The 27805-nt window shown below is 46.3% G+C and overlaps 1 protein-coding gene across 1 annotated transcript; it reads right to left on the reverse strand.

Annotated features, from left to right (window-relative positions):
• Nucleotides 1-491: 491 nt before the first annotated feature.
• Nucleotides 492-26689, reverse strand: ANKLE2 (ankyrin repeat and LEM domain containing 2). The gene is made up of 13 exons (XM_061142200.1): nt 26470-26689; nt 15877-16347; nt 14144-14338; nt 12599-12792; nt 12331-12519; nt 9449-9571; nt 7576-7642; nt 6078-6250; nt 5232-5338; nt 4208-4398; nt 3278-3914; nt 2601-2732; nt 492-2247 (listed from the first exon to the last, which is right to left on the reverse strand). The coding sequence occupies exons 1-13, from the start codon at nt 26654-26656 to the stop codon at nt 2025-2027; spliced, it is 2889 nt and encodes a 962-aa protein (XP_060998183.1). The 5' UTR covers nt 26657-26689; the 3' UTR covers nt 492-2024.
• Nucleotides 26690-27805: the final 1116 nt, after the last annotated feature.

Consider the following 27805-nt stretch of genomic DNA (forward strand, 5'->3'; position numbering starts at 1 on the left):
CCCTGGACTGCAGCTGACGGCACAGCCGCCACCCACCATGATGGGGTTCCCATCACCTTTTCAACCGGAGACGTTACATACTGATTGTCAACATCACAGAAGAAGGCTCCCTGTTTCATAGGACACTTGGGAAATATTTGCTAGTTTAACTGATGCCAAGGCTTTTCACAACTGTGTTAGGAACGAAAGGGCCCCAGACAGCAAATAAACTGCTCTCAGATTGATGTTCTGTTTAACCCAAACACTGCTTAAGAGTTTGCTAAAAAGGGCACTTTTCCTGGGCACAGTTGAGAGAGGTCTTTCTGAAAGCTTAGAATGATTACCACATGGTTTTAAAAATAATTTATTCCATTAAGTAGTTTTAAAAAGATGTAAAACCACCACGGGACACATGATAATGCATTCAGTGGAACCAGGGCCAACTTACATAAACAAATGGAGAAATAATCAAAGGTCTAAACTTGAGAAAACAGGAACAGCAGTCTGTGAAGTTAGGGCACATCCCTACTTTAATTTCCATCTGAATATTTATAACAATATACAGGACGGCATGGTCAAATTTTAGAGAAAACAGATCATCACTATGACTACATCTGTGTTCTTATTTGAGAATAGAGATGTCTTTTAAAAACGCCATTTGGTTTGTAGAACAGAATGTATTTTTCTCTTATGTCTACGTCATCTGCTACACAAGTGAGAACACCCTTTTGAATTTTAAAACCTTAATCTCAGGTCCCGATATTCCTGACCTGTCTCTTGTTACTGTGTGAAAGAAATAAGCTTTTTTTTTTTTTTTTTTTAACATGTTTCAATTCAGAATCTTTACAAATAAAAAATCTCACTTATGTCTACCTCCTATCACTGTATAGTCTCAAAGAATAAGCAGAGGAGAATCAAAAGTGGTTTACAAAAGGCACTGGACAGCAGATGCACTGGCAGTTCTCACTTTTGATCAAACACTGGCAATGCCCCCAGAACCCTGCTGTGAGTGGCCACTGCTAACACGGGAGAAACAGCCCTCAGCGCGGCTGCAATGTCCCAGGCCCTCCGGGATGCAGAGCTCTGTGTGCGGAAACCCTCCAACAGGTACGGCCTGGGGGAGGGAAGACCAACCACACTGAAAGGACAGAACTGGGATCAGGTATTTCCTCCAAAGCAAACCTTTTGTCTCTACTAAAACGTGATGCTCTTTCATAAAGCAAGTCCAACTGAAATGCATTCTAAAATATGGGGTACACCTCAAAACCAGGGAACAACATTCAGGTTACTTTATTACACTGCACTTGCAGCTACATAAGGTGCACTGTGAAAGGCCAAGTGCTGGTGAGAAAGGACACACCCTCCAAGGACCGCTGGTGAGTGAGTCCTGTGTGAGACTATTCACATGACTCCCAGCAGCTACCATTTTTCTTCTAGAAAAAAGCTACTTTCATCTTCTGGTCACTCACTTAAATATCTTCAGTGACTCCCAACTATAAGTGTCGCTGCAAGTGTCCAACACACGCAAGGCTCCTTTACTCCCGGATGCCCACCTCATCAGCATCTAATCAATGGTTGGCAAAGCAGACAGGATTTTCTGTCATGAACTAGAAAGTCAAAGACCCTCCCCAGAAAAGGCAGAGGCACAAACTTTCACCTGTGTTTCAGGAAAAGAGCAGAAGGGAGCGCAGCACTGTCGAGGGAGGAGGGGGGCTGCCGCCTGTGGGGCACCCCGGCCTCTCTGGCGCCCTCTTCCCTTACGTGTGCACCTGGGGAGGCTAACAGAGCCTGTCTGTAACCACATGGAGGGTTTTCAAAAAATCTCCATGAGTTTGCGTTCACCTTCTCTCCAAATAACAGAAAGCTAAATTTTATACAGAATATTTGCAATTTCTAAAATTCTTTTACTCTCTAAATAAGGACTGATAAATTAATCAGAATATTATTTTGGCATGTGAAATTTCAGCAATAAACACATTACTTTTCTTAAAAAACAAACAAAACAACGAAGAACAAACCAAGAACCCCAGCAGTGTGCATGGGCCCTACAAGGTGGCAAGCTGGGCCAGGCGCGCCATCCGGCGGAGGTGGCCCCCGTTGGCGGGGCTGTAGCGCCCAGGGCTGCCCAGGCCGGAGACGTGAGGTGTGGAGCCAGGCTTCCCAGGGCTGCCGCCTGCAGGGCTGCTTCTCCCAGGGCTGCCGCCAGGAGGGCCACTGACGTCCAGGAGCTGAGACTTCAACTTCCCTTTCAGTGAGGGGCTGGACCAGCTGAGGAAACCAAGAACGGGCAGTCAGCATGGACGGCTGGATGGGATGGGGCGAGTGGAGGCCACACAGGATCTGGGCCCCTGCCCCCGAGAGAACACCTGCAGAGATGCTGCAAGCCTGGGAGCCGTGGGCCCTGAAGACTGAAAGCTCATTACCATTCTCCACACGAGTGGCATGTGACCCTGAGCAGGAATCTGGGCTACTTCCATCCCATACCCACTTGTCAGCAGCATCCTTCTACTTTGTCACCCCCGGCCATACATCAGGGGACTCCCCACCAGCTTGGCTAACGGATCTGACTGTGTGAACTTCCCCACGAATCTAGCGACTCTGCCCCCTGGGTCTGTGGGTACCTCTGTCTGTCCGAAGGTGAGTAGCAAAGGACAGCGCTCCTCCACCTGTGTATGGCCGGGTACTGGCGAGGGTCCACGTCCGTGCACTCCAGGGCTGCCAGAACATCCCGATCCAGTTTTGATGGCTCTTCTCTAGAAGGCATGAGAAGGAGCAGAAACCTCCATGATTACACCCAGAAATTCAGCACCACTGAAATTACCACTGTCCATTACCACCACCACAGGCACTACCTGCAGGCTACAATCCAGGTCAGGGGTGAGGGTGAAGGTGGGGATGGCAGAGGGAACGTGCTGCCCACAGGGAGGAGACCCCGGCCCCAGCCCTGCTGGCAAGATGCGCTCTACGTATTACCACCTCCAGGAAGACAGAGCAGAAGGGGGAACAGACCATCAGGTGGACAACTGAGACTGACCCCAAGATGGCCTTTCTTCCTAAAACTCGTAGGACAGCTCAGTCACGGTGGGAAATACAGTGGACGCAAGGAGGAGCCAGGAAGGAAAATGCTGTCTGCCACTGGCTTGGAGGACCAATGAGGATGGATAGAAAGCCACCAACTTGTGAGACAGATGGAACAAGTGCCTGTCAGGCTGGCCGGGGTGGAGGGAAGTGTCCGAGAATCATACTGGCACCTGTGTCCACCACCCCCCAACACACATGCATGCTTCCCAACTCATACCCAGAAAGGAAGAGCCTCTGGACAGGGTCCTTCGAGGCGGGAACCTCTGAGGGCTCCGAGCCATTGCCATAGTGGGGCTCGTGCATGGAACTGTCTGGATTCAGGCACATGTTAGCAATTCCAGCAGACATCTCATTTTCTGTCCTTCCCTGGTTATTTCCAAGTCTATCAGCAGTAAGAGGTTCTAACACGTCACTTCCTCCTGCGTTCACTCTTGATGTCAGGATCTTCTTATCTCTAGTTTTCACTCTTTGATTTGGTGTCTTAGAAAAGCTACTTTCTAGATTCTGCAAATTCAATTTATCAAACTCAACAGTCAAGCCGGAGACTGGTGACAGGAAGTCTTCCTCCCCACTCTGGGCCTTGGGCCTCTTCCCACCCAGGGTCTTGCCATCCCTCAGGGGGCTGCAAAACCCATTTCTGCTGCTGTGGGGACTGGTCGGGGCTGAGGCTTCGATAAGTTCTGTCTGCTCCAAGGGGAGGATGTCACACCCCAAGTCTCCAAAAGCAGCTGCCCTGGGCGGGGTGTTGTTTCGAGCTGTATTTTGCCGGTTTTTTATCTCTTCCAAGCTCATGTCATCATCTTCATCTAGAAACGCCCTCACAGAGATGGAATTGCTGCACTTCCTGTGACGGCCTGTGAGGGAGAGAAAGCAGCTCTCAGAGGTGTTGACAAGGGGACTTCGGGATGTCACTGCACATAGTACCAACCCTGTGACAAGTCACTCCCGTATTCAAAGCCTCCTCCTCATTGTTTAAGACAGAAAACCTTGGAAAAAGTCAAGCAGGACCTTGCAGACAGAATTACAGGCTCCAGGCCCAGCTGGCCCCCCTCATGGGCAGGAAAATGAGAAGCCACAGGTTCCCACAGACCTGGCCACAGGACGGGCTGCCAGTCTCACCAGCCCTGGACGCACTGCATATCCTTACCTAGGGCTGAAGCGTCCTCCTGGCGACATGCTGCATTTTCTCCCATGTCTTGCAGGTGTTTTTTGCCTACTTCCTGCTGAGTAAGGTACTCTTCTAGCTTTTGCAGGCCTGCCTGGGAAGACAGATCAACAAAACAGCCCAGAAAGTCCCAGTATTCGACCCAGGGATACCCCAGTTCATGAGCCAGCTCCCTGTAAGAATAAAGCAAATTAACCAGCTTTGAGAGCAGAAGAAAAACTCACAGAACCTACTACACAGAAAAGAGCCACTTTATGCTAGAAGTACACAAACTGCACCTGCAACCTTGGTTTCATTTTATCCTAAATTTGGGGCTGAAAGAGTACGCTTAATTTCCTAAAGCAGCGCTCCCCTCACAGGGTAAGACTGTGCTACAGAATGAGTCAAGGTCACAGGTGAGAAAGGTACCACTTACAAACAAACCGTTCCACTCACACCAACACTCATAAGAGACAAAAAAGGGCAAACTGTAAAACTCCACTAACAAAGAACATTTTGGTTTTCATAAAACAACGGTACCAAGTTGAAGACAATTCTGGTTTGGGCCAGACATAAATGTTTAGAGGTCCTTTTCAAGTTGTGAACTTAAAGCTGGGCACATATTTTGAGAAAAAGTTCTAAAACCATCCAGTTAAGCATTATTTGACACGATGTAAATTAGCTTCTTGATTGTGGAAAACACTTTTCAGGGACGTCTCCCGTAGCAGTTCCTGGCCACGTCCTCCTCTGGTATTTTATCTTCTCCTTCCTCATGTGGCTCCTTTCCCCACACACCCTCACGCCCCTGGGACACCCCACCTGACTGCCAGGAGGGACTATTTTCATGGAGCCTTGCTGCACAGGCTGCAGTGTATACCTCTGCAAATTAGACCTTAGTAAAAAGGCTGTAAAGTCAAGCAGTAAACACTTCTGGGAAATACTGATTTGAAAGCCCCAGTCAGCACACCAGCACACAGCACACGAGACCCCACCACTCAGCCCTTGTCCCTCTGTGCCCTCTAAGTACCTTCCCACTCTCTCAATGCCTCTTTCTGGATCAGATTTCCTGACACTGTGGAAGAAGCCAGCTTTCTCTCGAGGCGGGGTTTTCCAGAGTCGGCGAAAATCTTCTGCCTAGAACAGAAAGTGTGCTGAGATGTGCTGTGCACCCATGTCGCCAGGTGGTGCCCCCCGCCCCCAACCCCAAACACAGTGCAGGCAACGTGCTCCCCTGCCCTGTAGCTAAGGAACCTCAGCTGCATCACAGCAGAGGCCAGGAGGGACCCTGGCAAGGTCTGGGCTGGGTTCAGGGTCAGAAGTGAACCAGGAGGCTTTGAGGGAGACCCTACAGACCTGCTGCCCAATAAATGTGTGTGCTTTTTATGTTTCAAGCAGCTAAATCTATTCCTAACATTTTATAGTTTAAGGTAACTAACTACAGCTTTCTTTTCCAAGAGGAAAGAGTGCATACAGGTCAGTATATCAAGTACCTCCATCTGGAAGGTGAACTTTAGAGTCTGCAAGTGGAAGTTTCCTACTGACAGCACAAATCCAAGGACAATGAAATGGGCATATGCTGTGCAAGGTCCATAGGCACGGATGGGGGGTGCAGGTAATGCCAGCATGAGGAGAGTAAGCCCAGGTAAACCTCATTTCTTGGGAGCACCGCCTGTCACATACCTACCCTGGCTAACAATAATAGGATCAAGACACTCTTGTTCCTCCAGGAAAGTTCTGAAGCCTCACTGACAACTCACTGGAGTTTCATGAGCTCTGGTCTCCAGGACCAAGCACAAAGCAAAAGGCTGGAAAAACCCAGCACTCCTGGTGGGGACAGCCAGGAGTTGTTCCAGAACCTTCTACAGATGCTCACCTTGGATGGACTCAGGGGCCCTGCGAAGGCTCGAAGTGTTAGAACAGGGTCTTTGGGGAAGCATCCAGTGTGGCCAATGTGACAGACCTCGCCGGTCTGGTCTGAAGACCACAGCTCCCCGATCACAGGAGAAGACGTGTCCTCTGCCCTCAGGAGGGGCACATAGTAGTGACCTGGGAGGAGAAAACACACGGGGCTAAGTGATGTGTGTGGAGCCTGCACCACAGTGGCCGTTAGGCCCTGGGCATCAGCCTAAGAATCAGCTGGGTTATTACCCCACAGGCTCTGCATACCAGTCAAAGATGCTAACAGTAAAAAGGCTGAGAAAGCTCTGGAGCCAGAGCACCTGAAGAGAGGTCGGTCTGCGCCAGACTCCTGTACCTAATGAGCCCCACGCTCTTCCTCTGCAGAGAAATAAGGAGGAGGAGAAAAAAAGAAAGGGGAGCAGCAAACACATGCTCGTTCCCAGGTTCGTAGCAGGACTGAGAGGTGGGACCTGTGAACCAGAGCGGCTGAAGAGGAGCTGGAGAACCCTTACAGAGAAGATGCATTTCAACCTCCGTCCTCCCCCAACTCCTATCCTGTTTCATATATTACAATTTTGTTATCACTGAACACACATCTCCAAGCAGACCTGGAATGACACACTTTGGTACAGAACCTGGGAAGGACACAGGCTGAAGCCACAGGGACAGTGTGGCAGGAAAGCAGCAAGGACAGCAGGCGCGCCATGTGGTGGCCGCCAGGGGCCCGTGGGACTCCACGCCACCAGGCCTCACCGAGCGCTGCTCGAAAGAAACCACCAGGGATCTGGGCAGGAACGGAAACCAGAGAGAAGCAGATAAAGACGAGCACACAGGGGAGGCCAAGAGTTTCCAGTATCTGCAGCAATGCCACTGAGCGAGCTGCTGCCAACTGCTCAAACTCCCTGGAAACAACACAGAGGAGAAAGGGGGTAGGAAGGGGGGCTTTCCACCGCCAGATGCCCTGAAGCCTGCAGGCTGGCTGGGACACAGCCTGGGAGCTCTGCACCAGAGGCTGGAGGCCCCCGGAAACCAAACAGGAAGGACTGGCCCACGGGCCATGGTCTGAGAAGCCCTTGGCCTGGAGAGTGGTGATCCAGGGCTGGGAGGTCACAGAAGCAGAGATGGGGACAGCCTGGGCAGAGGGCGGTGGAGGGCAGGGAGCCACCAGACTGACATAGGGGATCCAGGCAGGTCTCTCCTGCCTTCTGGCTGCCCTGCAGGATGTGGCCAAAGAAGAGGGGCCGGAGGCACCTGCTGCCCAAGAGGCTGCAGAGGTCAAGGGGTGAGGCCGCAAGCAACAGTCAAGTGACAGACAACCTGGTCTCCCAGAAAAGGGAGGTGGAACTCAGGGTAATTCTGAGGGGGTCCCAACAGCCCCCTGGCTTTACTCCCACACACAAGGCGGCCTAGTCGCTGCCAGGGCCTTCACCATGGAGGGCCTCCTCACTCTGGGCGCCCACTCCCCTCTTTACCCTTTAAGTAGTCTCGAATCCGCTCCTTCAGTTCCACAGATTTGTTTTTGCTTCTTTCACAAATAACCTTTTAAAAAAATAATAATAAAAAGTGAACACTCTGAATCAAATTTATCCTATTTTCTTATCATGAAAATGATATTGCAGAAGCAAATATTAAAGTCAAGAGAACAAGGATAGATAGATCCTAACACCTGAGTATTTCATAAAGCCCACAATAAAAAATGTTTAACAGTGCAATCTTCCTTCTTCAATGTTTTGTAAAAGCTCCAAGGGGCCAGGACAAGGAGAACAAACTCTGAGATTACAGGTAAATTTTACCTTCTTTCTTCAGGATGTCTACATTTCCTAATTTTCTGCAAGGAAAGGAAACCTTAAGGTGAACCATCAGGTCAGAGCAGGCATGTCCACACCTCAGGGCTATACACTTCACTGCCTAGGAGCCTGTCTTCTATGGTTTGGCTGGACTGAACTACAACTTCTATTGAACAGGGACACAAATGTTTCATTTTTGCAACTACAGCAATCAATGTTCTCAGACATTAGAGAATTGTGAACATTTTAGCTACAAACAATAAAAAACCAATAACCTTAAAATAAAAAGAAAGGAACCATAAAATTACCATCTCCTGCCAGCCTGTGAGAAAAACAAACTACCACTGCACAGTGAACCCTTCAAGGAGTGCAACATTTCCTTTTAAACTCTGTAACTGATTGTAAGAGATGTCCAATGCTTTAAAGACCTGTCACCACCTACTGTATAGCACATGGAACTCTGCTCATACTATGTGGCAGCCTAGATGGGAGGTGAGTTTGGAGAATGGATACATGTGTGCTGAGTCCCTCAGCCAGTTCACCTGAAACTATCAAGGCTATCAGCATGAAACAAAATAAAAAGTGAAGCAAGAATGTGTCACCATCTTATATTGAGAAAACATACACACATGCACACAGAAAGTTGAGTCAGATTTAAGCCAAAATAATGGTAATTTCTGAGTTGCAGAATTGGCTGGTAAATTTTATTCTTTTTATGTGAATTCTAAACTTGCTATAGAAGTGGGTGCAACTTACATAATCACAGCAAATGAAAAGGAGGTGACACTGCCAGAACAGGATCTTACAAATTCTATTTCCACAGGGCTAGCAGGTCCAAGCCAGCCAACAGCTCCCATGCATGTTACAAATTACCTCATCTTCCAGTTCTTTCAGGTCCACCTTCCTCTCTACCTCACTGCACAGAGGCACTGCTGCCTTCTCTAAAGCACGTTTTGCTCAACTGCTGACATACATCCTGAAAGGCCTGTTCCTAAGGCTTGTGCAGGCCAAGGGAGAACACAGAAGAGGCAAAGGACAGCTCCTGGTGCACACTGGGCTGAACACACGAGCAGCATCATCTTCATCATCACATCATCACCACCATCATCACTACCTCCATTATCCCTCACCAGTTACCATCATCCTCACCACCGTATCACATTACCACCACCACCATCATAACTGACTCCATCCTCACCATCTCCATCATCCATGACCACCACCATCAGCAGCACAAGCACCACCTCCTATGTTCTCTGACCCTGGTGAGCTGAAGGATGCAGAGGGAACTTGTCAAAACACAGTGACCCACTGAGGACAGCTTGACCATCCATTTCAGGAAAATAAAATCTGCAAACTAGGGCAGTTCACTCCCTCCTGGCGCTATAGAAGCATCTTCTTCAGAGTACATCTTACTTGACAATCAAGGTTCTGTTGCCATAAGGTAAACACATGCACACAGTTACTTGTGTCTTCACAGTAGCTGTGGTTGCAGACCTTGTAATTTTATATATTTTCATTTCTAAAACTATGTAATAAGATTTTAATAGGTACTTACGTCTTCAGGTGTTTTATCATATTTATTCCTTGGGTTTTTTACAATCAAAGGGTGTGAAGAAAGCACATTGACCACATCTACGTTTCCAAACTTACAAGCAAAATGCAATGGTGTGTCATAGCCCTGGGAAAGATGCAAAAGAAGAACACTTCTATACACTTTTTTGGTTCATAAAGTTCCTTCAAGTTACTAAAAATAAGTAGTAAAACAAACAAAACCCTTAAAAGACTATAAAAAGGCAGTGTCTTTATAGCTGAAAAGTAATTGGCACACTAGCATACACCCACTTTATGCCAGGGCGTTAGCCCAGCATAACGCTCCGTTCCTGTATGGCTGGGGGGTGCTTACAACAGAGCTAGGGTATAACACCTCGTCAGCAACAGCAGCTTTAACAATTCAGGACCCAGTGCAATGTCTTAAAATCAATGCTCATAAGGTATAACAAATAGATAAAAACAAGATCTAGAATAGGGCAAAGCCCATGATTTGGTCTATACTCAGAGCTCTCTCCAATGGCTAGTATTGCAGTAAATGAAACTCTTCCCTTCTGACTTTACAGGTTTTTCAATTCAATCCCTCCCCAGTCTCCCTGCAGACCAGCAGGCCCCTGAACTGTGGAGCTACCACCCCCAGCACGTTCATTTGGATGGCCGCAGACTAGGAGGCAGTTCGGCCAAAACAGAATCTGCTCAGGTCCACCTGCAACCACCACACGTTCCAGCCCTCGGGTTCCTCCCTCTACATGCCATGCTTTGTGCTCAGAGCTTCTCTCCCAGCTATCTAGAGTCCCAAGGGCCCTGCTACCCGTACCCACACCCCCAGTTCCAGTCCCCCTTCTCCAAGGTGACCCCAGACCCCTGTGCAAGCAAATACCCTCAGGGCAGCTCCACCCCTGCCCCCTCCCCGCTCTGCACCTTCGAAGGTCATCTCACCTCCAGGAGCTGCTGACACCGCTGGTGGCTTTCCCACACAGTAAACAGCCGGGCCGAAGACTAGGCTCTGCCACACACACCCGCCCCACCCACCACAGCTGTAGACACACAGAAGGATCTGAGCTGGGCTCCAAAGCTATACTGACTGAATGGGACAGGCTGCCCCTTGCCAGCCCTGGCTTGACTGCCTTCTCCCAACCAGGCCCTTCCTGGTCCACCATCTACCTGAGCCGCCTCCAGCCCTGTGGCCAAGGCTGCAGCATCAGCACAGCTCCCAGCCAGGCCCTGGGGGCCGGGGCCGCTGCACATCAGGGCCAGCTGTGTCCACTCAGTGTTCAAGATATCAGAGTGCAAAGTGCCCTCCACACTCCCCTTCCTTCTGGCTACCCCTCTTCCTCAAGCACAAGACATCCTTCCCTAACCCGCTCTGAGCTTTAGCAGCTTGACCCCAGTCACGCCCCTCACACCTGCCAGCTACCTTCATTCCCGCACAGCTGGGGCGCTCTGGGTCCTCTAGCCACTCCTGGCTGATCCAGCCTCTCCTTCATACTATACCCTCTGCTGAGCCCCTGGGCTTGGAGGTCAACACTTTAAGCAATTCCTACTCTCAGTGCTTTGTGGTCAAAGAATGGGATTTGTAACATCTAATATCAATCCAGTGGTCTCTGTGGACACACAGGCAAGTTTTCAATGAGCGCTACACAGGCATGAAAAACACTGCATTATACTTCCGGTAGGGCACACGGGCCTGTATCGCATCAAGAAGTCACATTTCCCAACTGCACGTCACACACCCTGATTCAGTTTGTTCACTCTTAGTCTAATGTACTATGATTTTGTTCTCTCTGTCCTATTCCACACTTACTACTGCTTTCATGTAACCACTGTTTTCTCTTTTATGCTCTTCTTTAATTTTGCCAGCATGGCCAAAATTTTTCTCTTTGTCCTTTTCTCTCTTGTGAGAAAAGTTATTCTTGCTTCCAGTTCTGCAATTCAATGTATCATATTCAATATGTTACAAAATAATCCACTAGGCTTTCTTTATTTCCTCTCATGCCAACCACGACTTCTCAAACTCCTAGGTTTCGCTCAGAATTTACAGCCCTTGGCTCTCAGCCATCATTGGGTTCTCCCTTATATAAATATGTAAAACTCTTCTGTTTCAAGAATCCTTACTTAAGCCTTATGCACCATTAAAAATTACCCCACTGGGGGGCTCCCTGGTGGGTCAGTAGTGAACAATCTGCCTGCCAACGCAGGAGAATCAGGTTCAATCCCTGGGTGGGGAGGAGCCCACGTGCCGCAGAGCAACTAAGCCTGTGCACCACAACAACTGAACCCACGCTCTTGTGCCTGTGAGCTGCAACTACTGAGGCTGCATGCTGCAACTAGAAGCACGTACACCTAGAGCCTGCACTCTGCAACGAGAAGCCACTGCAATGAGAAGCTTGCGCACTACAACTAGAGAGGAGACCCTGCTCTCCACAACTAGAGAAAAAAGCCCGAGCAGCAATGAAGACCCAACATAGCCAAAAATACCTGAATAAAATATTTAAGAACAAAAAAAAATCACCCCACTGAACATTTTAACCCTACAGGAAATATTCTTCATATAATGTTAGATGGAAAAAACAGACATACATAGGACACTAGACTGTAAGGCACCAAAATCTTTTTACTTCTCCCTTTAGCTTTGGGGCATTCACTCCCCCTCCTTTCAGCTCAAGCCTCTCTGAACAAAGGCCATGAGGGAAGTGCCCTGGGGGCGGCTCCACCCCAACTGAGAACCAGGTATGCAGGCCAGCAGGGGGCTCTTCTCAAGTGTGAGCGGGTCTGTTTCAAAACACATCTTTCTAAGCTCAAGCCTCTCCTCTGAGCTGATGCAGCTCAAGGATGCAGTAAATAAACACCCAAATACTGTTTCCACACGAGGATGGCTATGAGGCATACCACTCTGTCCGGTGTGTTGAGGTACAGGTCCACCACGTAGCAGATGCGCTTCTCCAGCATGTGCGGCTCGTCATCCGGGTACATGAGCCGCATGAACTCGGGGTTCTCCAGCGTCTCCAGGGTGAGCTGGCACACAGCAGCCTGGTTCTCTTTGGCAGCCACATGCATGACATTGTACCGACACCCTTCCTGAAAGAAAACGGCAGACTCTGAGCTTCGCTTTCATCACCTGCAGTCTTGATGATAATGACGCTAGAAGTAGGTTTACCTGTACAATGGTTGGGTTGTCCCCCGAACCAATCAGATACCGGGGATTACTCCAAATGAGGTCGGAAAAGGTGTCTTCGTCTCCCTTCTCCACGGCTTTCCGAAGTTTGGCAGTCAGGTCTTGTGTGCGTGGATTTTTATAGCTGTTTGCTCGCTCTTTGCTTGCTGTTTCTGACTCAGACAAGTACAACCCATCTGTCACGAAGAGACAATTGAAGAACACTGAATTTCACAAACATTTTCTCATCATCCACTATGTGCTTCACTGAGGGTAAGAAAAATCTTTCCCATAGACGCTGATGACCTACTTGCAGCAGACAGACGCGTGTCCCAGCCTCGGGCAGTGAAGGACAGGCTGTGAAGCTCAGCAGGGGGATATGGGCACACAGCCAGGGATACGATCCACTCCTGCATGGGACCTTCCAAGAGCAAGGAGCATCCCCAGCAAGGCAGTGAGTCAAGAGGAAGGTCTACTGGCTGAATCACAACACCTGTGGGTGTGTGAAAGCCATTTGAGGAACTGTCACCAAACGTGAACAGGGAAACCTGTTAAGTGTTGGGAATCATCCTGGCTTCCATGGAGGAAACGCCTCCATGAAGTGACAGAAGAGGAGGCACACCGCACTCTTGATCCAAGGCCAACTGCCTGCAAGGAGAGCTACTTGCTTCCTCAGGAACCCCAGCCAGCCTGGGAAGCAGGGCTGCTGTGAGCTCACGGAGGGGCCAGAATGAGGCTAGTCCACTGGGGTTTTGTATGATGCTGACAGCAAAGGCCCCTCACAAGACCCTGGTCCTGAGCTGGGAGTGGCAGTGGCCAGGTTTCCAGCTGGACGGCTCCCGCAGGCAAGCTCAACTATTGGAGAACTGTCTGAGGCCAAGCAAGTACCACTTGGGCTTCCCTGGTGGTGCGGAGGTAAAGAATCCTCCTACCAATGTAGGAGATGTAAGAGAATGCAGGTTTGACCCTCGGTTGGGAAGATCCCCTGGAGAAGGAAATGGCAACCCACTCCAGTATCCCTGCTTGAAAAATTCCATGGACAGAGGAGCCTGGTGGTCCTCCGGGGTCCATGGGGTCACAAAGAGTCAGACATGACTGACTGAGCACATGCACAACAAAGTGCTTTCACAAGTACAGGTACAAGCAAGTACCATGGGTCTTAGAAGGTATAGCTTCAGGGTGGAAGTAGATAGGTCTCAGCATCTAAAAAGGCCAAGAACCCAACAGGCTGCAGGAGAGAAAGTGCCATAAGAGGGACAGAACACAGGGCAATGGAGGCCCTTTCGCTGCTCCTCCCACGGCCCTGTCAGCTTTGGGGCCCAAGAGCGGCCTGGCCCACTCAGCTCCTGTTGCCTCAACCCAGGCCAGCTGACCCATCCTCCTCCAGCTGCTCTGTGGCCTGGGCCTCAGTTCTCTACTCCCAGCACACTGAACTTCTCTCAAAGGCAGAGAAAACCAGTTACCAAGAAAGAGGGTGTAAAACACCCAGGAGTACATCTGATGGTAATGCCAGGTATGAACTGCTATATAAATGACCTTTTAACCCACCATTGTTAAAGAGTGGTGCCGTTTTCACAGGAGAAAGTGGTAAAGAGGTTTTGCTTGGAGAAGGGAAATAATCACAAATTCCTCTGGCAAATTTCTCAGCATCTTCTCGGTTTGTAAAAGCTTTAAATCGGGATCCTTTGTTCATCTTGACAGCTTGTAAGGCTTCCTTTTTATCTTCATAAACGTGAATCCTTTCTGTATGGAAAAAGCGACAAAGGAAAATCAGAGACGATTAACTGGAGCCCTTGTCACCTAATTCACACTTGAAGCCCTGGGTTTGTTAATTAACAATTGTGATCCAGTAGCCTGATTTTTCTCTCATTAATATTTCAGATTTTTAATCTTCACAAAAAAAGGGCTTCAGTTAGCAAAAAGAACACAGTAAGTTTGATCATATGAATATGCATAGATATAAATGATAAATATTTTATATCTACATATGCAGTTTTTATACCTAAGGACATAAAAATAAAATTTATAGGCCAATGATCTAAATAATTTTAAAAGTAAGTCAAAAATCTATGACTATTGGACTTCCCTGGGGGTCCAGTGGTTAAGAATCTGCCTGCCAATGCAGAAAACATGGGTTCAATCCCTGCTTTGGGAAGATTTCCACATGCCACGAGGTAAGGCAACTACTGAACCCTTGCCCTAGAGCCTGTGCTCTGCAACAAGAGAAGCCACAGCAATGAGAAGCCCATGTACTGCAACTAGAGAAAGCCCAAGTGTAACACCAAAGACCCAGCACCACCATAAATAAATAAATAGAAAATACACACACAAAAAAAGGGTACTAGATATAAAAATACGACAGGTTTCCCTTATTTGAAAAGACCAAAAGGGAAGTTTAATAACATGCAGTATGGTTGATGGAACAGAAATAAGAGTCTTGTTTTCCCTTTTCAGATAGACAAAAATGTACATTCATACTATAGAGAGGCTAAAAATCACTCATCCATAGCAAATAGTGATATCTTTTGGAAGACCGTAGCTTTCAGTTTTAAAAATGCATACTGAAAAAAAATACCAAAAACCTTTTGACCTGACACTCTTACCAATTTTATAAAAATAAAAATAATGTACATACATACATATATATGTTAAATGTAAATTAAAATATATTAAAAATATAAAAGTAATTAAAATTTAAATACACAAATAAAACATAGTAAGCAGGGTCAGGAATGATACACAAAACAGTAAGATTTGGCTGGGGAGGAATAAATTTCATCTTTATAGACTACACACACATATATAAAATGTATATATTATGTACACTGTTTTACAAAAAGTAACTTCGTTGTGATCAAGCTTTCATTACTTCTTTCCAATGTTATTTTAGTCTTATTTAAAATGACAATTTTTTAATGTTGAAAATTATAACTTCACTGGCCATTTGCATTCATTAATATAAAAGGTGGTCAGGTTACAGAGAATTAAAAAAAAGTGAGGGAGATGATTAATCAAAAAATGGAGCCAGTCCATAAATATTTATAAGTGAACTGTATCTCCATAGAATCCAATTTCTTTAATTTCTAAAAATTCCTATATAGATTTACAAAAAATTCAGGAGCATTCTATATAAGGATGTGAACAATGGTTAGTTTGGAGGAATGAGAGTATGGTGATTAAAGTCTTCTTTCTTCTCTTCTGTAGTTTGTGATTTTTCAAAATCCCTCTCCCCTGATGTAAATGAACCACCTGTGTAACAGACACCCTACTGGTCACATTACCATTTCTTGCCGGGGTGTCCTCGAAGGCTGGGCACACCCCATAGTACAGAGGCGCCTCTGCGGAGGCTCTCAGCACTGCTTTCTGGCTGTTGACGCCGCCTGAGGCACTGAAAGGCGCTGGACAGGTCTTAGATGTCATGGCGTCTTCTTCCGGAGGATTCAAGCCCACACTATAACCAAAGTCTCTGTCTTCAGAAAAGCTGACCTGCTCAGCTGGGCTCCCTACTGCAGACTTCACAATCCTTTGTGTGTCCTGGCCCAGGGACGGGGCATCTGCGGCACCACGGTCGGGCAGGTGTGAAGGCAGTGTACCATGCTCTAACAAAGCCTGAGCCAATTTTTTCTCAAAAATGAACCTTGTTGTTGATGTAATGGGTCCACATTTCAATCCAGCTTTGACAATCTCTTCTCTAAGCTCATCTGGATTTAGGAGCTTCAGTCGTGCCAAGATGGTATCCATTGTCATTTCACCTAGGCCCAAAAGAACGAAAATCAATTTGATGGCTGTAAGTACGTCTTCTCTTAAACAAATTCAGCAAAGTTGCAGGATACAAGATTCATGTACAGAAATCTGCTGCTTTTTTATACATTAATAATGAACAACCAGAAAGAGAAAGTAACAAATCCTGTTTAAAATCACATCAAAAAGAATAAAATGCCTAGAAATAAACTTAACTACAGAGGTGAAGACCTGAAGACCTGTGAAGACAGACATTTCTCCAAAGATATACAGATGGCCAACAGGGACATAAAAGGTACTCAACATCACTAATTATTAGAGAAATTCAAGACAAAACCACAATGAGATATCACCTAACACTGGTCAGAATAGTTATCAGAAAGTATACAAATATCAAAGGCTGGAGAAGATGTGGAGAAAAGGGAACTCTTGTACACTGTTGATGAGACTGCAAAATGGTATAGCCACTATGGAAAAACAGTATGGAGGTTCCTCAAAAAACTAAAAACAGGGACTTCCCTGGTGGTCCAGTGGCTAAGACTCTGCACTCCCAACACAGGGAGCTCCAGGTTTGATCCCTGGTCAGGGAACTAGATCCCGCATGCTACAATTTAGACCCAGACCAGTTAAATAAACATTAAAAAAAAAAAAAAAACTAAAAACACAACTACCATATGATCCAGCAATTCCACTTTTGGGATATATCTATCTATCTGTACACACACACCCAAAGGAAACAAAAATACTAATATGAAAAGATATGAGCACCCCAAAGTTCACAGCAGCATTATTCACAATAGCCAAGCTACAAAAAAATGAAATTTTGACATTTCCAACAACATGGAAGGGCTTAGAGGGTATTATGCTTAGTGAAAGAAGTCAGACAGAAAGACAAATACTATGTGTAGTCATGTGTATGAGGAATCTAAAAAATAAAACTAGTTAATACAACAAAAAAGAAACAGACTCACAGATAAAGAGAACTAGTGGCTACTGGTGGGGAGGAAAGGGAAGGGCAAGAGCTGGTATGGGATTTAAGAGATGCAAACTACTATGTATAAAATAGACAAGGAATAAGGATAGGTTTACATCAGAGGAATTATAACCATGTTCTTGTAGTAACTTTTAACGGAGTACAATACGTAAAAATACTGAATCACTATGCTGTAACCTGAAACTAGTATGATATTGTAAATCAACTATACTTCCATTTTTTAAAAAAAAGTGGCAAAAGAGCTGGCTTCAGGGAATTCCCTGGTTAGGACTCCATGCTTCCACTGCAGAGGGCTTGACCCTTGATTGGGGCTTGACCCTTGACTGGGGAACTAAGATCCTGAAAGCAACACACTATGACCAAAAAAAAAAAAATCGTTGACTTCAAAGTTTCATCTCAATCCATTATTTCCCCATATTCTCTGGAGTCTATGATACAATCTGATCACACCAACATTTAGCGAGGCCAGCATGCTGGAGAATCAGGTACATCACTTGTCACCGTTGCAGTATGCATGCATGTGTGCTAAGTCGCTGCAGTCATGTCCAATTCTTTGTGACCCCATGGACTGTAGCCCACCAGGCTCCAATGTCCATGGAATTCTCCAGGCAAGAATACTGGAGTGGGTTGCCATGCACCTCCAGGGGATCTTCCCAACCCAGGGATCAAATCTGTGTCTCTTCAGTCTCCTGCATTGACAGGCAGGCTCTTTACCACTAGGGCCACCTGGGAAGCCCAGCTGCAGAATAATTAAAAAGAAATCCCCAGGAAAGCAACTGGACAATGTCCATCAAAACTCCAACTCCAAAAAAAAAAAAACAAACAAACAAAACTCCAACTCCAGAAATTTATCCTACAGATACATCTGTACTTTATTCCATACATGATGAGAAATTACGCAAAGATTTAAACAGAAGAGCCACACAGATAGCTCTGGAAGTCATTTTGCTAATATTGATGACAAATAGCTGGTGTTTAACATGTGGGGGGATTCCCAAGTGCCTGGTTCTATCCTAAGCACTCTGTCTGCACTAAGTTATTTAAAATTCACAGTAACTCCCCAAGAAAGTTTATTGCCATTGCTCACCCCTGCTTCAGAGATGGAAATCCTAAATCAGAGAAGCTAAGTGACTTGTTCAAGTTATACAGTCACCAATCAAATGGATGTGAACTGGAGCTGGAGGTTTCATCAATACATTTAGAGAAAGAGCAGTTAAATCTATCGTACAGGTTTAAGTACGGTCAGCTAGAACTGGGAGAAGGTAAGAAAGGACAGAGCACGGATCACTGCTGCAGTTACTGGGGCTGGAGGTGAGGGCTCAGACTAGAGAAACAGGACGTCTTGACCACAGATCAGATGCCAGGAGTGGGGTCTTGAAGGACTGTAGTGGGCCTATAGTAATACCTAGATTTCCAGTCTAGATGCCTAGAAAGCGATTCCCCCTAAGGCAGAGAATATGAAAGATGCAAATGGGGATTTAGGAATTGAGCATAGAGACAACCACTGCACATCAAGTAGGCATTTTGATTTTCAAGTCTGAGATTCAGAAGACGTTCAGAGTGAGAAAAACAGAGCTGGGTGTCAAGGGTACATAAATGAGTGCTTAATCCTTGCCTCAACACCTTGTCTCCAATTCATTAGCCTGTCATGCAGCGAGCAGAGTGAGCCTGGACTCAGTACCAGCTGAATAATTTTTCTTTTTAATAAATTTTTTTTCTTTTTAATAAATTTTTATACCACCCTTCCCCCCACTCACACACTCCAAGACTTCAAAAATCTTATCTTAAACAATCAATGTATTGCACAGCCCCCTCTAGAGCTGCCAAAGAAAACAAGGGGGAGGCCAACTGACTACAGGAGCCCACTCAGGGAGAGCCCCTAAGGGGTCTGAACATTAGGCATAAGGTCAACAGGTGTGATAAGGGGCTGGTATGAGAAGTACAGGACAGGCTGAAGCCACACGCAAGGCAAAGTAGGGGTGGGGAGGCCTGGGGCAGATGTTATGAACAAATGGAGAGAAACGCCACCTGATCCTGATAATATTGTCTTTTGCATATACCATCCCTGTGTCCTGACTCTAAAGCTACCTTTTAAAAAAATTTATTAGATTGATGAAAAAGTAATTGCAGTTTCTGACAGTGAATTTTAAATCACTATAACTAGGCTCAAACACATCTTTATTAATCAAAATAGGAACCATTACAATCAACACATTGTTTTTCCAATGAGAAAAAAAAAATCTATGCTTCAAGACGAACTCACGGAAAGCATTTTCTGCCTCCTACTGGTGTGGAAGTGCTTTCCCTGCAAAAAGTTGTTGAGATGCTTGAAGAAGTGGTAGTTAGTTGGTGAGAGGTCAGGTGAATATGGCGGATGAGGCAAAACTTCGTAGCCTAATTCATTCAACTTTTGAAGGGTTGATTGTGCAACGTGCAGCCAGGTATTGTGGAGAACTCGGCCTGTTCTGTTGACCAATGCCAGCTGCAGGCGCTGCAGTTTTCAGTGCATCTCAGCAATTTGCTGAGCATACTTCTCAGATGTAATGGTTTTGCCAAGATTCAGAAAGCTGTAGTGTATCAGTCCAGCAGCAAAGCGCCAACAGTGACCAAGACCTTTTTTTGCTGCAAGTTTGGCTTTGGGAAGTTATCCTTCTTGGAACTTCTTCTCGGTCCAACCACTGCACCAGCTGTTGTATACAATCCACTTTTTGCTGCATGTCACAATCTGATCAAGAAATGGTTCGTTGTTGTTGAGTAGAACAAAAGCTGACGACACTCCAAAACGACAATTTTTTTTATTTTCGGTCAGTTCATGCAGTACCCACTTAACAAGCTTTTTCACCTTTCCAATTTGCTTCAAATGCCAAATGACCACAGAATGAACACAGGTCGATGTTGAGTTCTTCGGCAACTTCTCGTGTAGCTGTAAGAGGATAAGCTTCAGTGATTGCTCTCAACTGGTTGCTCTCAACTTCTAATGGCCAGCCACTAAGCGCCTCATCTTCAAGGCTCTCGTCTCCTTTGCAAAACTTCTAGAACCACCACTGCACTGTATGTTCATTAGCAATTCCTGGGCCAAATGCACTGATGTTTCAAGTTGTCTCAAAGCTTTACGGCCCATTTTGAACTCGAATAAAAAAGAAAAATCGCTCAAATCTGCTTTTTGTTTAACATCATTTCTATAGTCTAAAATGAATATAAAATTAACAGCAATAAGTCATCAGCAAAAAAAAAAAAAAGCGAGAAACACACATTAAAATAACATAACCACATGTATTTAAGAATATATTCCAATATCAAATGGCAAAGTTTAACAATGCAAAACCGCAATTACTTTTACACCAAGCTAATATTTTTAACTGGAGGATAATTGCTTTATAATGTAAAGATTTCTGTCATACATCAACATGAATCAGCCATAGGTACACATATATCCCCTCCCCTCTTGAACACCCCTCACCTCCTATCCCTCTAGGTTGTCACAGAGTACTGGGGAGAGCTCCCTACATCATAGAGCAAATTCCTATCTATTTTACATATGGTAATGTACGTTTCAACGCCACTCTCTCAATTCCTCCCGACCCCTGCTTCCCTGCTGTGTCCACAAGTCTGTTACCTACATCTGTGTCACTACTGCTGCCCTGCAAATAGGGTCATCAGTACAATTTTTCTAGATTCCATATATATGTGTTAACATATGATATTTTTCTCTTTCTGACTTAAACTTCACTCTGTATAATAGGCTTTAGGTTCATCCACCTCACTAGACCTGACTCAAACTTGCTCCTTTTTATAGCTAAGCAATATTTCATTATGTATGTATGTATACACACACACACACACACACACACACACACACACAACTTCTTTATCCATTCATCTGTCAATGGATATCTAGGTTGCCTCCATGTTCTGGCTATTATAAACAGTTAAAGTTATCTTTTTAATGTAGGCTAATCTGAAGGGGCTTTTGTCCTTGTAACCAAGTAAGCCACGAAGAGAACAATTACATTATATCACTAACTGTGTGACACTGAGCAAGTTATGTAAACTCTAAGCCTCAGTTTCCTCATCTATAAAACAGACATAATAATAGCTCCACTTCTTCACAAGAATTAGATAAAATAATGCATGTGTTTGACATTGACAAAGTATCCATAAATGTCAGGGATATGAAGTTATTACTAAGTAATACAAGCTTATTAGCCTTGCAGAATACACAGTATGCTAGAAAGTCAACTTGAATAAAGACAAACATATATCCTCTGTTACTGATATTCTTAATACACAAATATTTGCTCATGTGTGGGAAAGAAAAGATAAAGCAGGAAATAATGAGACTAGTTAGCTTCAGGGGAGGGTGGGAAACAGACAGCAAGGCCAGAGGGCAGGGGAGAGGACACTTCTGAATGATTTTATATGTTCTGACTTTTAGTAATGTCTGTGATTCACATACACAAAAATCATGTAAATAAACAGATAGGAGAGACCTCCAAGTGGACTATAAACCAAAACAAATGTGCTCATCAGTATTACAAGTTAGTAACATAATGAATGGGAGAAGGAATGTAGCCACTGAAAAATAACATGTGCTCCTCTCCTCTAAAGACAGGAAAGGTACATAGACACTCTAGCTGGAAGGTGGGTTTTCACAGTGGTATAGGTTAGCGATTCTGAAGCTTTTTGTGTGTCCTCTAGGTATTAGGAAATAATTGGATATATTGTGGCTGCTGAGACCCAGACTCCTCACTGACAGAGAAGGGAGAGGCTACAACAGGCCTCAGAAAATTTCTGTAAAGGGCCGAGAGTAAATATTGAGGCTCAATTTTCCTTCCCCATGGAAAAGAAATGCAAAAAGGCAAAATGGTTGTCTGAGGAGGCCTTACAAATAGCTGTGAAACGAAGAGAAGTGAAAAGCAAAGGAGAAAAGGAAAGATATTCCCATTTGAATGCAGAGTTCCAAAGAATAGCCAGGAGAGATAAGAAAGCCTTCCTCAGCGATCAATGCAAAGAAATAGAGGAAAACAACAGAATGGGAAAGACTAGAGATGTCTTCAAGAAAATTAGAGATACCAAGAGAACATTTCATGCAAAAATGGGCTCAATAAAGGACAGAAATGGTATGGACCTAAAAGAAGCAGAAGATAATAAGAGGAGGTGGCAAGAATACACAGAAGAACTATATAAAAAAGATCTTCATGACCCAGATAATCACAATGGTGTGATCACTCACCTGGAGCCAGACATCCTGGAATGTGAAGTCAAGTGGGCCTTAGAAAGCAACACTACGAACAAAGCTAGTGGAGGTGATGGAATTCCAGTGGAGCTATTTCAAATCTTGAAAGATGATGCTGTGAAAGTGCTGCACTCAATATGACAGCAAATTTGGAAAACTCAGCAGTGGCCACAGGACTGGAAACGGTCAGTTTTCATTCCAATCCCTAAGAAAGGCAATCCCAAAGAATGCTCAAACTACCGCACAATTGCACTCATCTCACACGCTATTAAAGTAATGATCAAAATTCTCCAAGCCAGGCTTCAGCAATATGTGAACTGAGAACTTCCAGATGTTCAAACTGGTTTTAGAAAAGGCAGAGGAACCAGAGATCAAATTGCCAACATCCGCTGGATCATCGAAAAAGCAAGAGAGTTCCAGAAAAACATCTATTTCTGCTTTATTGACTATGCCAAAGCCTTCGACTGTGTGGATCACAATAAACTGTGGAAAATTCTGAAGGAGATGGGAATACCAGATCACCTGACCTGCCTCTTGAGAAACCTATATGCAGGTCAGGAAGCAACAGTTAGAATTGGACATGGAACAACAGACTGGTTCCGAATAGGAAAAGGAGTCCATCAAGGCTGTATATTGTCACCCTGCTTATTTAACTTATATGCAGAGTACATCATGAGAAACGGTGGGCTGGAAGAAGCACAAGCTGGAATTAAGATTGCTGGGAGAAATATCAATAACCTCAGACATGCAGATGACACCACCCTTATGGCAGAAAGTGAAGAGGAACTAAAAAGCCACTTGATGAAAGTGAAAGAGGAGAGTGAAAAAGTTGGCTTAAAGCTCAACATTCAGAAAACTAAGATCATGGCATCTGGTCCCATCACTTCATGGGAAATAGATGGGTAGACAGTGGAAACAATGTCAGACTTAATTTTTTTGGGCTCCAAAATCACTGCAGATGGTGACTGCAGCCATGAATTTAAAAGACGCTTACTCCTTGGAAGGAAAGTTATGACCAACCTAGATAGCATATTAAAAAGCAGAGACATTACTTTGCCAACAAAGGTCCGTCTGGTCAAGGCTATGGTTTTTCCAGTGGTCATGTCTGGATGTGAGAGTTGGACTATAAAGAAAGCTGAGCACCGAAAAACTGATGCTTTTGAAGTGTGGTGTTAGAGAAGACTCTTGAGTGTCCCTTGGACTGCAAGGAGATCCACCCAGTCCATCCTAAAGGAGATAAGTCATGGGTGTTCACTGGAAGGACTGATGCTGAAGCTGAAACTCCAATACTTTGGCCACCTCATGTGAAGAGTTGACTCATTGGAAAAGACCCTGATGCTGGGAGGGGAAGGGGACGACAGAGGATGAGATGGCTGGATGACATCACTGACTGCATGGGCCTGAGTTTGAGCAAACTCCGGGAGTTGGTGATGGACAGGGAGGCCTGGCGTGCTGCGATTCATGGGGTCGCAAAGAGTCGGACACGACTGAGCGTCTGAATTGAACTGAACTGATGAGCCAAAGAACCTGCAAACACTCAAGAGCCATAGATGAAAGATGGCTGTCTTCCAAAAACAGGTGGGAGCCAGATTTGGCCTGTGGGCCATAGTTTGCTGACCCTTGGGCTAGAGTTAGAAGTATCTGCAACATGTCCATTCATCTGATAGAGATATAAAGACACAGATTAAGAAACTGAGGCAGGTCTGCAGACTGTATAATACTTCCTGACTTTATTACTAGCAGTATGATTACACAAGATCCTAACATTTGGGAATCTAAGTGGATGTATATAGGATTTAACTCTTTATTTTATATTTTAATGATAAACACAAGGAGTTGAAAAATGGTACAGAGAAGTCTTGTGGAGTCACCACATGGCTTCCCTCAGTGGGACACCTGAAACACTGCATCCAACCCAGGCAGCCGACCCTGGCACTGCACACTGACCTAACCGCACCCTCACCAGGTTCTGCAGTCACTCTCCTCTTGCTTCTTTGTATGTAACTCCATGATCACTTACAATATGATCATTTATCACACGAATAGCTTCACACAGACATGCTAAATTACTGAACTGTTCCGTCACCACAAAGATCTTTCTGCCAACCCTTGACTGTCATATCCAACTTCCTCCACTGCCCTCTACCCATGAAAACCACTGAGGTGTCCCCCGTTGTTATAATACCTTTACTTCACGTTATATAAATGGAATTATCACTACAGACCTTTTGAGGTTGGCTTTTTTCACTCAGCGTTATGCCCTTGAGATACATCCGCAAGAGTTTGGCCTCACCGCTGAGCAGCATTCCACAGCATGAAGGTGCCAGTTTTATCCTTCAGACACATCTGGGCTGTTCCAGTTTTTGGCAATTACAAATGAAGTTATAAACGTTTGCATAAGGGTTTTCGTGTGAAAATAAGTTTTCGACCCTCTAGGATAAATGCCCAAGAGTGAAGTACAGGTTCAACTATTTGAGAAACCGGGAGTTTGACTTCAGAATGACTGCACCTTTAAAATTTTTACCAGCAATTAAAAAAAAAATTTTTTTTACCAGCAATAAATTAAAAAAAAAAAATTTCTACCAGCAGTAAATGAGACCCAGTTTCTCAGCATTTCCACTAGCATTACCAAATGTCATTGGTATTTTTTATTTTAGACGTTCTCATAGGTGTGTAGTGATATGTAGTGATATCTCATTGTAAGTTTAATTTGCAATTTCATGACTGGCTAGTGATGCTGAACATCTTTTCACATGTGTTTATTTCTTCTGTACCATTTTTGTAATTTTTTGTCTGAAGTGACTTAGAAATACAAGTTGAAAATTTAAAAAGAACTTAATAAATAAGACACTCCAAACTGTAATTTCTTAGCCTCTGGTGGCTCAGACCCTAAAGAATCTGCCTGCAGTGCAAGAGACCCGGGTTCCTTGCCTGGGTCGGGAAGATTCCCCTGGAGAAGGGAAGGGCAACCCACTCCAGTATTCTTGCTTGGAGAATCCCGTGGACAGAGGAGCCTGGCGCTACAGTCCATCAGGTTGCAAAGAGACTGACAGCAGCTTTCCCATCACTTTTCAGACACCACTGGCCCCAACCGTCTTCAGTCTTAGTGTTTGCACAGTCTTTCACTGGGGCGTCCTGTTTTCTGACAGGGTTTTCTGTCACAGTGGGTTTTCTGACACAATGCTGACAGTGTACCTGGACACAGCAGCACGCTATTTACTAAAGATATCACCTGAAACTTTCTGAAGGGGATGAGAGAAGGTAAACAACCAGAAACCCAACAGGTTGCAGGGCAAGCTGGACCTCGTGTCAACAGGCCTGCATCTCCACACGGCTTCTGCCTCGGACTTGTCATCCCCGCCGAGCGGGACCTTCCTGAGGCCTGCTCCCTCAGCTGTAAAAATTAAGTCATCTGTAAGGACCGCTGCAGCCCCGAGATGTGTAGGTAGGGTCATCAACGTGTTGATGCTAATAAAATTAGCTTTCTGCTAATAAAATTCTATCTCCTTATCAGGGTATTTGAGAAACTGTTGTTTATCCTCTAGGAAGAAACCAGACTTGCGGGCAACGCGGTGAAAGAAAACTGAACGAAGGAGGATCTGGGATGCACGCAGGGTGCACACTGCCTTCTCGGTCAAATCAGGGGGCTCAAACCCACAAAACTGGGCACAAATGTGCCCCCGGGGCATCCAGCATTGCGGCGCTCTCCCCGCCTGCAAGGCAAGGACTCGCGCGTTTTACTTCAGGTCTCTTCCCAGAACACCGACTCAGGCCGGGGAAGGGGATCCAAGCCCGGAGAGGAGAAGCACCGGGGGACCCGAGCCGGGGAGGCGGGTGGGAGAAGAAGGGAAGGAGGACCCAGGCCCGGGCAAGGGAGCGGGCCCACCCGCGAACCGGCCTTACCTGGATCGGGGGCTGGGCCCGCGGCCGCGCGGGGCGGCGGGTCGGGTGGACCGCTCTGACCCAGGCCCCGCGGCCGCCTGTCCAACCGCCGCACCAGCCAGCGCACCGCGATCAGCAGCACCGAGGCGCCCAGCAGCTCCCAGGCCAACGCCGCCCACTCAGTCGCCGCCAGCCGCGGCCACAGCATCGCCACAACTCGCCCGGTTGCCGCCGCCGCCGCCGCCGCCGCCGAGGCCCACTCACCCGAGGACCCCGCGCGCCAGGCTGCCTGCACCACTGCCTGACGGCGCCGCGCCCGGGGGCAGCCTGGGAGGGGCCGGATCCGCACGCTCGAGGCAGGGTGCTTGATCCCGCGACGGCGCCCGGCGGCCCGACAAGGGAGCGCTGCCGCTGCCGGCGCGCCTTCAGGCTCAGGGCGCGTGAAGGCGTGGTCGGGCAATGGCGCGGGCAGCCGGCGCGCGGGGTCCTCGGGCAGGCAGACGGCCCCCAGGGGCGGGTCCGAAGACAGATCCACAGATCCTGAGGCCCGGGCCTGGAGCCCTAGAAAGAGGTTGCCCAGGCGCGGGCGGGTCTCCGAGGGAGTCCCTGGGGTCTGGGAGGTTGTGCTGGGGGTTCAGGCCAGGCCCGGGTTCCAGTCGCGGTGGAACCACAAATGAACCGCTTTGGTTTCTCTGTTGCGCTAGGTGGAAACGCGGCTGCTTTACGGCTCAGAGCGACCAAACTCCTATAGGCCAGCGCCTGGTATTTTACTTACGGACATGCTTTCAAACAAGGTTTCTGACAGCTTGTGATTCTAGAAGACACGTTTCTCCGTGCACTTTCTAGCTGCAGCATGACTCTGTTACCGAGTTGAAGCTAGCTGTGCTTGCGCAAGGCGGGCGCGATGAGTCCAGGAGTCGAGGTGTAGTGGCAAGGAATAAGAATTTATTTGGAGAGCTGTCTGACTGAGAAGATGGCAGACTAAAGTCTCAGGATGGCATTTTTTTTTTTTTTTTATAGACAGAGAATTAACGAGGAACTAAAGTCAAAAGGCAGAATAGAGAGGGAGAGATGATTAGGAAGTAAAAAGGGCCATCAGTCTTGCAAAACATCTCTGGAAATGGCCAGTCTTTGGAAGGGATGTGTTAATCTCTCTTGCAGCCATGCGCAGGTGGGCAGGGTCAGATTATCTCTCTCTGAGCTGAACAAACCCACTTTAGCAGTCAGGCAGAGGAGCAGGGTCCTTTGAGGCGTGCCATTTATGTATGATTATAATAACAGCAACGAAAAGCAAGTCAAAGAAACAGTTCCAGCGTGGAGCCAGAATTGGTTCTTCTGTGCAACAATTCCTTTTAAC

This window comes from Dama dama, chromosome 5 (genome assembly GCF_033118175.1).
Source record: "Dama dama isolate Ldn47 chromosome 5, ASM3311817v1, whole genome shotgun sequence".
Taxonomy (NCBI): domain Eukaryota; kingdom Metazoa; phylum Chordata; class Mammalia; order Artiodactyla; family Cervidae; genus Dama; species Dama dama.